The sequence below is a fragment of the Bacillus rossius genome, assembly GCF_032445375.1.
Source record: "Bacillus rossius redtenbacheri isolate Brsri chromosome 4 unlocalized genomic scaffold, Brsri_v3 Brsri_v3_scf4_2, whole genome shotgun sequence".
Classification (NCBI taxonomy): domain Eukaryota; kingdom Metazoa; phylum Arthropoda; class Insecta; order Phasmatodea; family Bacillidae; genus Bacillus; species Bacillus rossius.
This window is the reverse complement of record NW_026962011.1, coordinates 32,519,367-32,535,764: the sequence shown is the minus strand read 5'-3', so window position 1 is coordinate 32,535,764 and position 16,398 is coordinate 32,519,367. Positions and strand designations below refer to the sequence as shown.

Here is a 16,398-nt window from a genome sequence, read left to right as displayed (position 1 = left end):
ATATATATATATATATATATATATATATATATAAACACGAGGTTGGCCGAAGGTGAATTGTTCTGGTGTAATCGGGAATGGCAGAACTTTATGTGCATCTTAGGCTTCCCTACTAATTTATATAAAAACAAAACATCAAGTGTTTTCGCACATTACCAAGCAATGGGGTTGTCAAGTAGCCAAATCAACATCATTAACCTAAAACTGTCGTATTAGAACCTCTATCCGGACTTTTTTTTTCTTTCCCCTAGTAGTTGTGGGCCCGCCCGACAGATAGCGTCGCATGACTTCTGTTTCCACTGTAAGAGTCGCACTTGTACGTCTGTCTCCCTCCTTGTCCTGTGCGGCGCGTGGTGTTGTCTGAGTTGGAGGGACCACTTCGCTCTGCGCTGGTGTGTGGTCTACTGCAGGGGTCGTCAGCCCGTGGCCCGCGAGCCGCATGTCGCTCTGCAGTCAATATTCCCTGCGCAGCCTCGGCGCAATCACAGAGCACAATGTCCTCCGACCCTGCCCCCGCACTCGTCCAGGAACTTGTTTTTATTATAATATTTAATTAAAATAATTTAGCATTTCTTGGTTTATCAGCAGAGCTCTACACTTACGTGTTCCCCCCCGCCTCCATAAGTAACCTTTACTTTTTAAGACTTTGTTGAATTTGTGAAGAGAATATTTTGTTTTTAAAGCGTTTTTCTTACATCGTCTTAAAAATTCCACGTAGATCAGAAAAAATACATGTAGCGGCTCCAAAAAAAAATTGGAGAATCTGTTTACTTAATATTTTTGGTTAATCTCACTCGGAAGTCTGGTGACCCCTGGAGTAGTGAACCAATAAGTCATGCCGTTGAGAAAGTTATATTAAGGTGTGGTCTCACGCGGCAAATGTTGACTTTGTGTTTTCTCTTCGTAACTATTGGTTAAGGATTATTTCGGAAAATTCGAAACTAGACACCTCTTGCATTATTTGATCTGTCACACCATATTTTCAGCGGATATTTAACAAGTGTGATATAATTGCTGTGAGACGTCGCGACAGTGATAACAATTACAAGCACTTGCGGCCATGATGTTATACTTTGTAAACATCTGATAACTTTTTTTTGGTGACAGAACTACAAATGCAGGAGAGATATAGTGGTAAGTTTACAAAAAAATATCCCTTAACCCATAATAATGACGAGAAAAAAAAAACAAAAAAAAATAACATGGCGGGTGAAACACCACCTTAATGCCGGGTACATTATAATCTAAAAAAAAAGTCGACTTTTATAAGGTAACAATCGGTCGATAATGTGATTAAACGGTCTGTTCAGCGCCATCTGGGATGCTGTCTCCCTCCGCCTGACTGTGTCGCTGGTTTCCACGCCTCTTGTTCGCCAGTGTTGGTCCCAGGAGGGGTGCGGTGGGGGCGGTCGCAGACGCTCCGTGGACCTTGTCTCCATGGCAACTATCCGTGACCTAATGGGGACGTAATTGGTGGGATCTTCACGCCTGGGTGGAAAACTCCCGCGGCGACCCGTCGCCTTCGCGTCGTCGGGGGACGTGTGAGGGCCGGGTCGCGGGGAGGTGGCGGGCGGCAGTTCTCCCGCGGACTTGCCTCCCTCGGTCCCGCACTCGACCTGTTCAGTGGCGTAGCCAGGATTTGTGTATGGGGGGTGTTAAGAAGCATTCCCCCCCCCCCCGTATTAAAGCGGGGGGTCCTGGGGTCCTCCCCCGGGAAAATTTGGATTTTAAGGTGTAAAATAGTGATATTTTAGCAGTTTTCGGTACTTAAATTTAAATATTGTAATGGTAAAAATTCTATTAATTTTTAATATGAAATTCGTTTCAGTGATGAATAAGAAATTTAATTAAAGATTTGGTGCTAAAGGGGGGGGGGGGGTTGAACGCCTAACCCCCCCCCCCCCCGGGGTTACGCCCCTGGACCTGTTGGAGATTACCCTCTTCAAGTTACAAATTATCCGACGATCTTCGTAAACAGGGCCGGCGCGTCCATATAGGCGAACTAGGCAACCGCCTAGGGCGCCAAGTAGCTGGGGGCGGCGCAGCACGACACATAACAGCTGATATAATATGTTTAAAGATTATTGAAACTAGATGAAAATTGATTTTTGTAACAGTTTGGAATGTTAATATTGATATAAGTAATTATTTAAAGTCCACTGTGACCTGTTTATGATTTGTAATAAGTAAAAAAGTAAAAAAAAAAGAACACAAGCCTGCTTACATTTGATTGTTGACAAAATATTAGGCTTACGTGATGTATTTTGAGGCAAGGAAATTTTTTTTGGAGTGTCCGCCGGGAGGGTGTGTGTGTGGTGGGGAAGGGGGGGGGGCATTAAGGTTGTTCGCCTAGGGCGCCAATTTACCTTGCACCGGCCCTGTTCGTAAATTTACGGATACTGACTTCACTTAATTTAAGCATGAATCCAAAAGAATATTTTTGGAATAATAGCAAAACATAAAAAAAAAAAAAACTGCGTGTTTACCTTTGTTTAGTACAAAATATATAATAAGGAAGTCAAAATATGGCGTAATTTCTATAAAGATTCATTTATTTGAAATTCTGAATAACTCTTTATTTGAGTTAAATTCTTGGTTGAAAAGTCCGTAAATTTACTGTGATTTACAGCTGTGCAGGGGCCAGTGAGAACACCGCTGAAACAGGCCTGAAAGTCGGGAAACTGGAGGACTCGTTGCTGGAAGTCTTGAAACTAATTTTTAGCCGTTTATTATTTTTTTATGCCTCATTTGATTTAAATACATAAAATTAAAATAAATATTGTGAGATTGTCCACTTAAATCAATTATAATTTAATTATCTCTGAAAATGTTTTGTCAATTAAAGTTGGGGAAAACAAACCTAAATTTCAGTGAATATTAGACGTGTTTTGTATTGCATTTTTCTAAAGATTATTTTGCTTAATATGTAATATAATACATATTACATTGTGATATAAAAAAGGCTGAAAGAAAATTTTGTTACGAGGTCCTGGAACAGTTGTAACATTGCTTCACCAGGTTTGCTTATATTTTTGCAAAGTTTCATTGGTAGAAACCTAACAAATCGGAAGATTCATTCCACGATAGGCCAAAATTTGTACATATTTGTTTTCCTTTGCGCTTCTTCTGCGATTTGGCAGCAGTTTTTTTATGAATAACTCTGGGAGTAATTGATGAATCATAAACGAAATAAGTATTGAATCCCATGCATCCTAGAGAACTGGTCTGTTAAGTCATTACCCAATAATCATGTGACTTTTGCTTGAGTACGTAGAAGAGTGTAGAGTTTTAAACAAATTGTTCCAGTCCCTACTTATAGATAGTCCGTGATTCACCTAAATATCACCACACCATGTTAGAAATAATTATTCTACATATAAGAGTGTAAGAAGTTACATGAATTGTTTCATGATTAAATCATTTCAAGTGATTGTCAAATACCTCACAATTTTCCATTGTTTTTGCCATGTGGCCAGTCTCCATAGCTCAAAGAACAACCATCTACTCATTGTTTGATGCCATCTTCTGGTTTGAATCTACCTTTTATGATTCGGGTTCCAGAAGCCATTGCTGGACCTCATTATTCAAATGTGTGTCAAATTTATGACCATCAAATCACATCAGCAAGTGAAACATTATATTGTTTAACCTGATAGTCATATATAATATATATATATATATATAAAGTATACTGATAACTATCCTATTAGTAGGAACTGGAAAATTTGCTGGTTTAGTGAGCTTTAAATAGACTCCAATCCTCTGTGTACTTAGGTGAATGCCAATTGCTCATTGGCTTCTGACTTTTGAGACCATTTTACTGAAGTACTTGTGATTCAATACTTCTTTTGCTATGTTTTTTTTATTGGCTCACAATCCTCAAGATAAACTGTGACCCAGTTGAAAAATGAATCGGCGAATTTTCATAGTCTCTACCTCATATTGGTTGCTGCCTTTTGGTGCAGTGGAGCTGCGAATGCATGTGTTTTGAGTCTGTTTCGAGTTTGTGAAAGAGTTGTGCGTGCAGTCCTCGAGATTCTGTGCCAGGCATGATGCAAGCAGCAAACGGCAGTGGAACTTTGCAATCAGATCACTTGCCTTATACGAAGGCAATCTGGGTTGGATTCGAATAAGGGATTGAACCTAAATTCTTTGCAAGTGGAGACTTTGCAGCGAAGTTTTCTTGTGGTACTCCCGCTACCCCCACCGATGTATTTCGTTGCAGCTACTTCTTCCAGTCGCGAGAAGTTATTGGAATTAATCCCCAACATTTTAGACTGTTCTTTTGTGCTGTAATTTTTTTTTATCTTTAAGATAGACATTTGGAATTTCAAACCATAAATAATGTCTGCCAAAGCTTTAGTATCATTTGTTGTTTAGCTACTGTAGTTACTTCACGCGAATGCCAATAAGTTACAATAGTCCATTAAACGATGGCTTGGACAAGGTAATGTGCCCTGTCAAGACATGAAATGTAATACAAAAGCTGTGCTGCAATATTTGGTTGGAAATTTTTGAAAGTAAAAAAAAAATATGTTTGAGATTAATCCCGCAGAACCTAGTACGTTTGGTGGTCAGTGTTTAAAGATGTGCCATGAACCAAAGCCGTATGAATAATTATTATGGTAGGTTCATATATTTTTATGTGTGCAGGTTTATCAGATATAGAGAGATAAAGAGAGGTAGATATATGTGTAGGTTGAGATATAAATATATACATAGAAAGAGATATAGCGATAGAGAATTAGAGAGAGATAGGAGAGATAGAGGTATGCTTTGTGTATGTGTACCTACGTCAAAAAGTTACAAAAAAAATTCATCAAGGCATTGCATTTCTTGCCAGACATAACTAGTTTACAATAAAAAAAGATGTATACCAGCGTGGAAAGCACTTCATACGATATCATATAGATATTTAAAATTTATTTTATAGGCTGAACGTGCACCCAAAGTTTGTTGGTTTGAATTCAGACTCATTCTGTGTATAAAATTCATACGATAACCTGCCTGACAATACAAACCAAATATAATTGTGGGTAAAAAGTGTCAGGTTAGTGAGCGTGGTAAAGGGAGGTGAAGGATGAACGATTGAGTGATACTGGCGAAGGAATCTACGACGGCCTGCAGTAGGTTAACCATCGCGGAATGTGCGTGGAGTGATGCAAGGAGACCGCGGAGAATCGCTTGGTCACAGCCCCGAGCTGATGGTCGGTCGTCCTCGTTGGTGTTGCAGGCGCCATGAAGCTGACGCTGGGCACGCTGTCTGCCCCGCGCGTGCACAGGCGAGCGGGCAAGGGCGCCGCCGCCTCGAAGAGAGCGCCCACGTCCCAGCAGCCGAGGGTCCTGCCCGGTGAGTGCGCTCTCTTCCCTGCCGCCCGCCCTCGCGCCCACACTCCGTGTTGCGTGGTCTTCAAGCGATTCGTGCAATCATGGGCGTCGCAACCGGGGGGGGGGGGGGGGGACCCCCCCAATAATAAAAGTCTTCAATTTCGTCCCCTCCAATAAATAATATATTTAGTTTCGTAGTTTCGCAGTTTCTCCTGATGTTTGAATTAATAATTTTGTGTGGATATATAACACCAGCAGATATGTTAACCGTGTTTTTTTACAAATGTGTTCTCTGAAAAATATTTTTTATAAAAAATAAATTATATATTTCAACCAACTATAATTAGAAAAATTAGGAAAGAAAAATGCCTAAAAACCACCTTTTTTTCACCTTCAAACCCCAAATTTTCCCGGGGGAGGACCCCCGGAGCCCCTGCCTTTTTTTTTTCTTTTTTTTTTTCCAGGGGATGGATATTCCTCAACATCTAAATCAATTGAAGTCCCCCCCAAAAAATATATCCTTGCGACGCTGATGCATGCAATACAACTTCTTGGATATATGCCATTGCAGTTTAGTACTGTTTTTCATGGGAAAAATCCATAAATGCAAAATAAATAAATAAATAAAATAAAATTGAAAACATTAACCCACAGAAAACGAGCCTAAATCAGTTGATGTCAAACCGATATCTACCCAACAATAATCTAAACCGGTATTATGGACAACATGAACGATGACAGCACAGACGAACACAATCAAACTTAAATACCAGACAGTACAAGAATTCCGTGGAAAGAATTTTGTCATGAAAACAATAATAACAGCACAGGACAGATGAACTCAGTGGGTTAATGATGACGTTACCGGTTTTCTGTGGATTTATGTTTTCATTTTTTATTGCATTTATGAATTTTTTTTATGATAAACAGTGCAAAATTCAGTTGCGTACGTCCAAGAAATAGTATTAAATCCGTATTGTATGTTAGGAATTGTCAGGAGATAGCATGCTGTGACATTGGAGTCATTTACTTCTTCCCCATCGCAATGTTGCATCACCCACTACTTTGCTGAAATGGTGCCAGACCACGTTGGTTAATTAGCATGAATTAGAATTTCCGTCATTTAACACGGTCACTGCCATTAAATACGGTTCTTTGAAATGGTTTACACAATGCAAGCACAGCACTTCACCCAGCATTGGTACAGACATGGTACAGACATGGTACAGACATGGTACAGACCATCACTAGACAAGAAGTGATTGCAATGCATTCATAGCCACTCCCTGCCCCATAGTGGAAGTGAAATGTTTTGGTTGGCAGTTCACTGAAAATGTTTTTTTTAAATTTTGTTCATTGCAAATTAGAAGATGAATTCTAGCAACAGTAGCTTATTTCTGCCACTAAACATACTGCAGTTTCACATAATCAGTGTGTGCATACAAGCCACTGTTTGTGTCGCACTGCTAGTGTGGGGGTAGATGTTAGGCCAACTTCCAAACATGTTCATTTAAATGCAAACCAAAGTGTACATGTTTTCTTTCAGTCATAGGTACATAAAAATATGGAACTACTTGTACTGATGACACTCTGTGTTTCCAAGACCTATGTTAAATTTTTTGTGGGCTTATACAATATGGTGTTCATTTGTCGATTCTCTGAGGGTTCAGATTAGCTTGAAACTATGATATTTTCTGGAAAATTAATGTAGTAAAAACTCTCTTTGGATACTTTATTGGAACAATTTTTCATGAGGATAACTTTCATTGTGAGGTTATTTTGTGTGTCAAGTAAAAAATGGGCTACTAAAAAAAAACTGGAATTGTGAATTTGTTTTAGCCTTTTGATATGCGTAAATAAATCAAATTGAAAAATTAATATTTTTATGTGGAAAACTTTCAATGTTGTGGTATTCTTGCTGGACTGGCTTGTGCAACACCTTATCGGTGTGAATTTCCAGGTATTAATTTTGAACAAGTGTGTGCGCAACTGTATTTATCATTTTGTGGTGAAGTTCTTGAACTGAGCTTTCATAGGCACAACCCCCCCTGGGTGAGACTCAAATCTCACGAGCCTCAGAGTTGGAGAGGTCTACAGCATTTGTGTGCTCATGCTGATTTTTTGTTCAAGTTCTGTTCCGGAATGTGCATGGCAGGTGTTGTTCGTCTGTGGTGTTACACACTGTTGTGATGGATGGTGTGTCTGCCGCAGCTCCGAGAGACCTGGACAGGCCCTCTGTTGATCCGTGCGAAAACTCGAATGATTCTGGCTTGGGGTTTGACCAGCACCAGGAGTTCACTCTTAGGACTCGTAACGTCAAGTTTTCTAGCCAAGAGGTAAGTCAGTTATTAAAAAAAAAAACATTTAAAAAAATTAAATGTCAGTTTTTTTTACATTACATAAATATGCACAGAAGCCTATTATCAGCAGAGCTGGGCAAAATACTTTGAAAATGTATTTGAAATACAAATTACAAAATACCTGTGTACATTTATTAAAAATACAGTTACAAAATACTCAAAATAAAATGTAGTTCGGATACAAAATACAAAATAGTATTTCAAAATACAGATGAAATTACAAAATACATGCAAAAATTTTGTGAGCAATGAAGGACGAATTCCCTTTAAGACAAACCAGTCTCTCAAACATTGTGTCACTCAAGCTGTGGTGTTTATGGTTGTGTATTATACCTGCAAATGAAAATAACCTTTCAACAGGACCACTAGAGGTTAAACTTGTATTATATCGTAAGAAAAGCATTCGCACCACTGGATAACCATCTAGCATACTCGTGTGGGTAGCCTTAACTTGTAAGTATTGTAATAACTCAAGTTCAATTTTGTTTGTTTGTGCAACAATTGATTCATTATTTGTATTGACATCGAATGCAAACCAATCATCTTCTGCTGGTGTGTAACATTTTCTGATTCACAATCGCTTGCCATGTTTATTTCCATTTTCAATCATATTCCATAGATATGTATGAACATACGTGATAAGACAGCAATTTGTAAAATCTGTGATACAGTTTCTGTTCAACTAATATGTACCTTTACAATGATTTCACTCACTAGTGCCAGATTGCAAATAAATAGCCAATCCTAATTTCCAAAATTAAAATATCCAGCATATAAATGAGATATTTTATAAATGAAAGTATGCAATGTATTTTGTATTTTATAAAATACAAAATACAGTAAATACACTTCAAAAGTATTTTCAATACAAAATATAAAATACTGAGACATTACTTCCTACTGATACAAAATACCCAAAAGTATCGAAAATACGTATTTCAAATACTTGTATTTTCGATACTGCCCAGCTCTGATTATCAGTGACACAATATCAAAGTCTATAGAGGATTCGGAACTACTGGGAAGTTGATGAGCCTGATTTTATGGAGAAAGCATATGAACATGTTTCTTTGAGGATATTTATTTCACGACTACATTGCAACACCATCCTCTCTACATCATGGCTACCGGAAGACTGCGTAGACTACAACAATAAAACAGTGATGCAGACTGGGGGAACAAGGTCGATCAAAGACACTCTGTCACCGGGTCATGCTTCAAACTAAGTGGCGGCCTGATCTCGTGGCACAGCAAAAGACAAAAAACTGTTGCACTGTCAACCTGTGAGGCTGAATACATGGCTGTGTCATTTACTGTTTGAGCAGTTGGTATTGAATCATTAACCCTCGCCATAGATGCCTCAGTTGTCATGGCCACTGCAGGGATGGATCTGAGGTTTTCTTTGGCTCGGGGCAGATATTGGGTTTAGCGCCTCCTTCCCCCATTTCATTATTGCAATATACATACCAGACATAATTTGTCTTGCATCCGTGTTTATTAATTATTATATATATAACAAAATTTCTCATTAAATGTTTCCATATCATTGTTTAAGTGTACCTTTATTTAGCATACTGTAGTATATATAAAGAAATAATAAAATAAATAAAAATATCTGAGTTCATTGGCAACCCAAAAATTAATAATAAAAAATGAATAGTTTGAATTGTGTTACTTTTTTAAAATTAGAAACATCATTGAACAATTATTTGATGAATTACAGAAACTAATCTTACTTTTACTGTTGTTTTACCTAAATACTGTACACAGTTAAGACCCAATAAAAAGTTATAAGAATACATACATGAAAAATGAGGTAATTAGCATATACACACATATACATACGTACCCTAATGTTTTCAATCACTTAGTAGATGTCTATTTTTAGGTAGATTTCGAAGAATACTATCTATTATAGCCGTTACCATGGCGTGAATTCCAGAAATTTTTTATATAGTTTTTCATATCATGGAAAATCTCGGTTGAGTTCATTAATGAGCAATATCTGACCAAACAGGAGAAATGGGGAAGGTTTCTTGAAAAACAGAAAAATCTCTATAACTTTCATAATATGATAAATCGTTCAAATTGTTTACAAACCCTACGAATATTACCTAAAACGTTGGTCTGAAACAATTTTTAATACAACCAACCACTGAAAAGGGTAGATAAAAAGGGGTTAAAATACAAAAATAAGTTCATAACTTCCTTAGTAAGCAAACCATCAAATTTGTTCAGATTGTAAATCTTATAACTTTTATCTAAAACTTTTGTCTAAAACAATTTTTGATAATACAAACAATTTTTGATAATACAAACAATTTTTTCAAGGTGTTAAAAAACCTGGGGTTAAAATAAGAAATAAATAAAACTTCACTACCATGCATGCAATTGAAACCATTTTTTTTTTAAACTTGCTAAATATTGTCAAAAACATTTGTTGAAAGAAATTTTCATTTAACCATCCATTACTGACCTAACCATGATTTCAGAATATTTATTTTCTGGGTGTAGTCATGTTGTTATACTGTGTTCCATATATTTGCATGCCTGAAACCTAGAAGAAAACACTTCGTCACTTTTGTCAGTATTTCATGTTCATCTTTACGTGGCATGAGAGTACAATAGACTTGGGTACACAATCTCTCCATCATCTCAACTATGCGTAGTCCAAAAATCAGCAATTGGCACCCATTTTTTTTCTACCATCCAGACTTGCAGATTTCTTGACAGACAGTATAATATATTTACTTTAAAACATTTTTGGCTCTTGTTACCATTAACAATGTTTATTTATAAACAAATTAAATTTTTTGAGAAAAATTGGATTTACTAAATTTTTTTATGTGTTTCTTTAATCATGATAATCAACTAGCCTTTTGTGAATAAAAGTTATTTTGGATTTAAGACCAAGAGCTTATGTAAATAAATATTTGTGGGTTCTCGATTGTTGTGAAAGGGCATTCCATGGCAGATCTTGGTGGCTTTTAGCCTGTGGTGGATGCTTGGTGGCTGTTAGCCTGTCGTGGATGCTTGGTGGCTGTTAGCCTGTCGTGGATGCTTGGTGGCTGTTAGCCTGTCGTGGATGCTTGGTGGCTGTTAGCCTGTCGTGGGTGCTTGGTGGCTGTTAGCCTGTCGTGGATGCTTGGTGGCTGTTAGCCTGTCGTGGATGCTTGGTGGCTGTTAGCCTGTCGTGGATGCTTGGTGACTGTTAGCCTGTCGTGGATGCTTGGTGGCTGTTAGCCTGTCGTGGATGCTTGGTGGCTGTTAGCCTGTCGTGGATGCTTGGTGGCTGTTAGCCTGTCGTGGATGCTTGGTGGCTGTTAGCCTGTCGTGGATGCTTGGTGGCTGTTAGCCTGTCGTGGATGCTTGGTGGCTGTTAGCCTGTCGTGGGTGCTTGGTGGCTGTTAGCCTGTCGTGGATGCTTGGTGGCTGTTAGCCTGTCGTGGATGCTTGGTGGCTGTTAGCCTGTCGTGGATGCTTGGTGGCTGTTAGCCTGTCGTGGATGCTTGGTGGCTGTTAGCCTGTCGTGGATGCTTGGTGGCTGTTAGCCTGTCGTGGATGCTTGGTGGCTGTTAGCCTGTCGTGGATGCTTGGTGGCTGTTAGCCTGTCGTGGATGCTTGGTGGCTGTTAGCCTGTCGTGGATGCTTGGTGGCTGTTAGCCTGTCGTGGATGCTTGGTGGCTGTTAGCCTGTCGTGGATGCTTGGTGGCTGTTAGCCTGTCGTGGATGCTTGGTGGCTGTTAGCCTGTCGTGGGTGCTTGGTGGCTGTTAGCCTGTCGTGGATGCTTGGTGGCTGTTAGCCTGTCGTGGATGCTTGGTGGCTGTTAGCCTGTCGTGGATGCTTGGTGGCTGTTAGCCTGTCGTGGATGCTTGGTGGCTGTTAGCCTGTCGTGGATGCTTGGTGGCTGTTAGCCTGTCGTGGATGCTTGGTGGCTGTTAGCCTGTCGTGGATGCTTGGTGGCTGTTAGCCTGTCGTGGCGTGCTGGTAGTGACGTGCGGGTCTGTGCACAGGCCCAGTGGCTGCTGGACCACTCGGAGGCCAAGAGAAAGAAGCTGGACATCAAGCTAGAGTGTGATGATGTGAACGACAACTTCTGTTTCCCAGAGGCCCTGAGCAGCAAGAGGAGGGTCATGCCAGACTCGGCAGGGTGAGTGCCACCCCCCCCCCCCCCCTCCTTCCCCTCATGTTGCCTGTCGCTACTTTTCCTGCGTGACTGCTGTCCACTTACCCACAGTTATTGCTGAGCGATACTTCATTTTCTGCGTTGCGTGCTGCATCTTCCAGTTTAATAAACCAGATTGTCATAATGTTTCTTCACATTGTTTTCTCCTTCTCAACGGCATCTTTTTAAGGACAAAACACATTAAATCGTGTTTGTTCAGTGGCATGTCTAGTTGTCATAGTGATAGGAAACATGTTTCATTTTTTAAGTTATGACCGTTTGGACAGCCACATCACAATACAGGTGCGAGAATCACTTGGTGTAGCTGAGATGGCTGGGAAACAGAAGACAGTGATGTTTGAGGAGCAGCTGGTTTGGTGAAAGTAAGGTTGGAAATTCTTACAGCATGTACAGCTTCCACATCACACATCAAAGATTCCACAATATCATCGGCTTAGAATGAGAACCTCGTATCTCAGAAATAACAAGCTTCACCACAGAAGAGAATAAAACTGTTTTAAAATATATCTTTAACAATTTAATACATTCAAAATAAATACATAAAATTATTATAACTATTATCTTTGAAAGATTTGTGCATTGGGAGTGCATGACTTGATGTAAGCTTTTGGACATACGCCATTGGCCCATTGCTAAGCTTAGCAATGTTGTATGTCCAAAAGCTGACATCAAGTCATTATTATAACTGCTTAGTAATTATTTATTAGCTTAACCAAAGTTGAGATAACAAGATTTTCTGCGTAATACTGCAATAATAATTGACGAATATTTTTGAGGTACAAGTGTTTCATTGTAAGGCGACGATATGCTAGTGCATTGAGAACTGCCTCCATCCTCCCGGGCCTGCCGGGAGGTGCAAGCGACGGCCCTGGCTGACGGGGCGGGGGCAGTGTGTTGCAGGCCGAGGGCGGGATGTACCCTTGCCCCATGCCGGCGAGGCCCGAGCCCACGGCCGCGCGGTCCCAGGACAGGCCGGCGGGCCGCGGGGCGGGAGCCCTGGGCTCGCCGGCATCGCGACGCCTGGCCGCCGGCGGGTCGGCCACCCTCACCTCGCACCTGGGCCACGTGAGCCGCAACAGGAAGGTGTACCTGCAGATAATGTCCCAGCCGGAGCAGCAGCACCGCGCCCGCTACCAGACGGAGGGCAGCCGGGGGGCCGTCAAGGACCGCAGCGGCAACGGCTTCCCCGTCATCAAGGTGATGTTTCCAGCCGGGCTGAACACTCGCCTGCCAAATAAACATTACATTTACTTTTTTTAATGAAGATTTACAGTAATAATTGACAAGGTTGTGGGTACATTGACTTTTAATGCCATGGGCACCTTACCCCTGAATGGTTTTAAATGTTTTGCCATCAAGAGATATCAATACACATAAGGGAACAATAATAAATTTGTCTCTCTGGTGAAATAATATGTTTGATCTTGCATCTCTTATTAGTTACATATTTTACATTAATAATGTTGACACATTTTTTTAAACAATCAAAAATATTCCAATTTATTTTTATTTTTCTGAGTACGTTCTTTTCAAGACGTGCTCATAAAATAAATTTTTTATTATATTAGTGCATCATGAGTCAGTCAAAATGAGACTATTTTGGTGACAAAAGTATTAAGAACTATTTTAGTTTAATTTTTTTTAAAATAATACTCCATTTTTATGAATAAACACATTGTTTAAAAACAAAAACAGTATTATTGAAATTTCCTTTTTGAAAATGAAATTGACGTAAGAAAAACAATACTGTAAAATCTTGTCCCTACTCATGAAACCACTTTGGCACATTTAAACTCGGTAAGCACATTGAGACCACGTGGACGTTGTTGTCGTCACTGTGAGGGAGTGTGGTTGGTCGTGTTGGCAGCTGGTCGGCTACGACAAGCCCACGACGCTGCAGGTGTTCATCGGCACGGACGTGGGCCGCGTCGCTCCGCACATGTTCTACCAGGCGTGCCGCGTCAGCGGCAAGAACTCCACGCCCTGCCTGGAGAAGAAGATAGATGGCACGGTGGTCATAGAGGTGAACTTCGACCCCGTCAAGGAGATGGTCATCACGTGAGTGTCCGGTGCCAGACCATCGTCTTAACTGTAAGCCCCGCCTCTGACCGCCACGATCAAGGTATCCGATAACCAGGGAAAAGTCAGGGAAGTTGATAATTGATGAGGATAGACTGGAAATTTACTCAAAATCCTGGAAAAGTCATGGAAATTCCCCAGTTATAAAAATTTGGGTGGAAAAAGTCATGCTCCAGCCTCCCCACACCCAGGCTGTGAAATAATTTTTTTTCCAGATGAAGGCTTAGTGCTCTGTCACACACACTGTAAAGTTACGTATGCCAAGGTTTTGTTAGCAGTTAAGCGGATAGAGAATTAGCCCAGCTGTGGGGATGGTAAAGGCTGGATTGCCTATTTGTTTTGGAAAATAGAAAATACATAAATTATTTAAAAATACATAATACATTTTTTTTCTTTCCAGATTTTTGTGGGCACCTTGATATTTAATTTTTAATAATTTTATTTGTGTATCCAGGACAATTTGTTTGGATGTTCCACCATACAAACATTGTATTTTGTGTTCTTCAGAAAATTTTGTTGCAAGAAGTATTCTGTGTTATCTGTTGTGGTCACTTACTGGAAGTAAATTTTCCAATTAAAAAAATTTGTACATAAAAATCTGTTGCCTGCAAAACACTAAAAATCATGAATGGCAAATGAGGTGTATCTTTTATGTTGGAGTGTTTGAATACAGTCTTGATTGACGCTGCCGTGTGTCTGGAGGGATTGCAGACTTACCGTCTGTCTCCTGTTGCTTCGTAGGTGCGACTGCGTGGGGATCCTGAAAGAGCGGAACGTGGATGTCGAACACAGGTTTCCCGAGCACTCGACGTCGAGGAACAAGAAAAAGTCGACGCGTTGTAGGATGGTTTTTCGCACCACCATCACCCACCCTGACGGGTCTAACGAAGTCCTGCAGATACTGTCTCAGCCAATCGCCTGCAGTAAGTTGTGAATGACTGACTCCAGCATGGCCCAGAATAGGGCGCAGTGTTTGCAACCTGTTTTTTTAAACCCACTACAGTTACACTGCCTTGTGGGCCTCCTTCAGTTTTCTTCATGAAGTTGCAGCACCTGAAACCATTTCAGTTGTGGCTAGCTTGAGAGATACTTCTTCCGAGTTCCTACTTAAAAAGTATTCTTGCATGTAAGTTTAAATAACTTTTCATTAGGGATGGGCCAATCAAATCCTCAAATACTATCAAATCCTTAGTATTAGAAGGATTCAATATTTGAGTAAAAATATTAGAGGAATTAAAGAAAATTAAATAATTTAACACTGATAATAACCTCTGAAGTTTATTAGGTAAATTATTTTCTTCATACCTGCCCAGTTACCATTCTTCAAGATAGTGGTACTTTTAACATGCAATTGTATAAATAAAAGTACAATATGTATTGAATTTGGAAACTTGGTTTGTGAAACCAACATTTAAAGGGTCGAAAATTTAAACACCATAGTTGATATATTTTTCATTTCTTGTACATTATTTTATTTTTAAGCCTTGATACCTGTATTCAAATTCAATATTCAGAAAATTTGGGATTTGATCCATCACTCCTTTTCAGTTGTTCTATACATGCAATGTAATTGAACAATTGTAAATAAGGATTTTTACCGATTATTAATTGTAAATTATTAAGTCCCGTGAGAATTTCTTACTTTGTTACTATCAGTAATATATATTTACACTTATTAAAGTAGTGTCTTTACTCTTATTTCTGTTCGTATTTTGTCTCTCCGTGTTCATAAATTTATCTAATTCCTACTTGTTTTGCTTTGGATTTCTTATGTGTGGCAGGCAGTAAATTAAGTTAATAAATATATAAATAAACAAGCCAATTAACTAAGATTGAGGTGTTTATGTACCAGCATTCTTCAACAGAGGATTGGTCCTTATTGTTTGTTAGACTGTAGGTTTTGAGTTTGCACCTTAATGCATCACATCATTTTTTAGTCCTCACTAGAGATCATATTTATAGTTTAATTTTTAATCCATTTTTATTTTTAAGACAGATTTTGGTGTTATTGTTTTTATTTGTATAAAATTTGTTTTTTTAATACTTCACCAAAATAGCTGTAAAATTTATATGCTGCATCTGTTTGGATAAAATAATTAGTAATAAATTGGTCTCAAACAGATAGGTACATTCAGAAAAAAAAAAAAAAATCAGTGAGCATTTGTGGTTTGAAGTGATTCAATAAGAGATGTACAATAAAACAAAATTATATTTTTCTGATCCATGCCCTTTGGTGCAATATTTTGTCAGGAAATAACATTCCTTGAATTTAAAACATCTAGAAATTTTTTTTTATGACTTTAATTAAGTTTTGGTTAAATGCTAATTAATTCCATGATGTAATGTGCATTTTGGTGCTATAGGGGGTATTAAATTGCATTTCGGTGTAATGCTACTTTTGTCATGTTTTTCGGTGTTATTTAAATTTTATCTCAAATTCACCA

The 16,398-nt window shown here is 39.1% G+C and overlaps 1 protein-coding gene across 3 annotated transcripts in view; it reads left to right on the top strand.

Moving 5' to 3' along the window:
• Positions 1–16,398, top strand: part of LOC134542082 (uncharacterized) — a 151,503-nt gene that overhangs the window by 98,345 nt on the left and 36,760 nt on the right. For all 3 annotated transcript variants that reach the window (XM_063386003.1, XM_063386002.1, XM_063386004.1), the window contains exons 2-7: positions 5,234–5,350; positions 7,540–7,664; positions 11,703–11,839; positions 12,766–13,072; positions 13,743–13,933; positions 14,696–14,877. In XM_063386003.1, the coding sequence (XP_063242073.1) occupies positions 5,234–5,350; positions 7,540–7,664; positions 11,703–11,839; positions 12,766–13,072; positions 13,743–13,933; positions 14,696–14,877 (1,059 nt within the window). The remainder of the gene's footprint in view (positions 1–5,233; positions 5,351–7,539; positions 7,665–11,702; positions 11,840–12,765; positions 13,073–13,742; positions 13,934–14,695; positions 14,878–16,398) is intronic.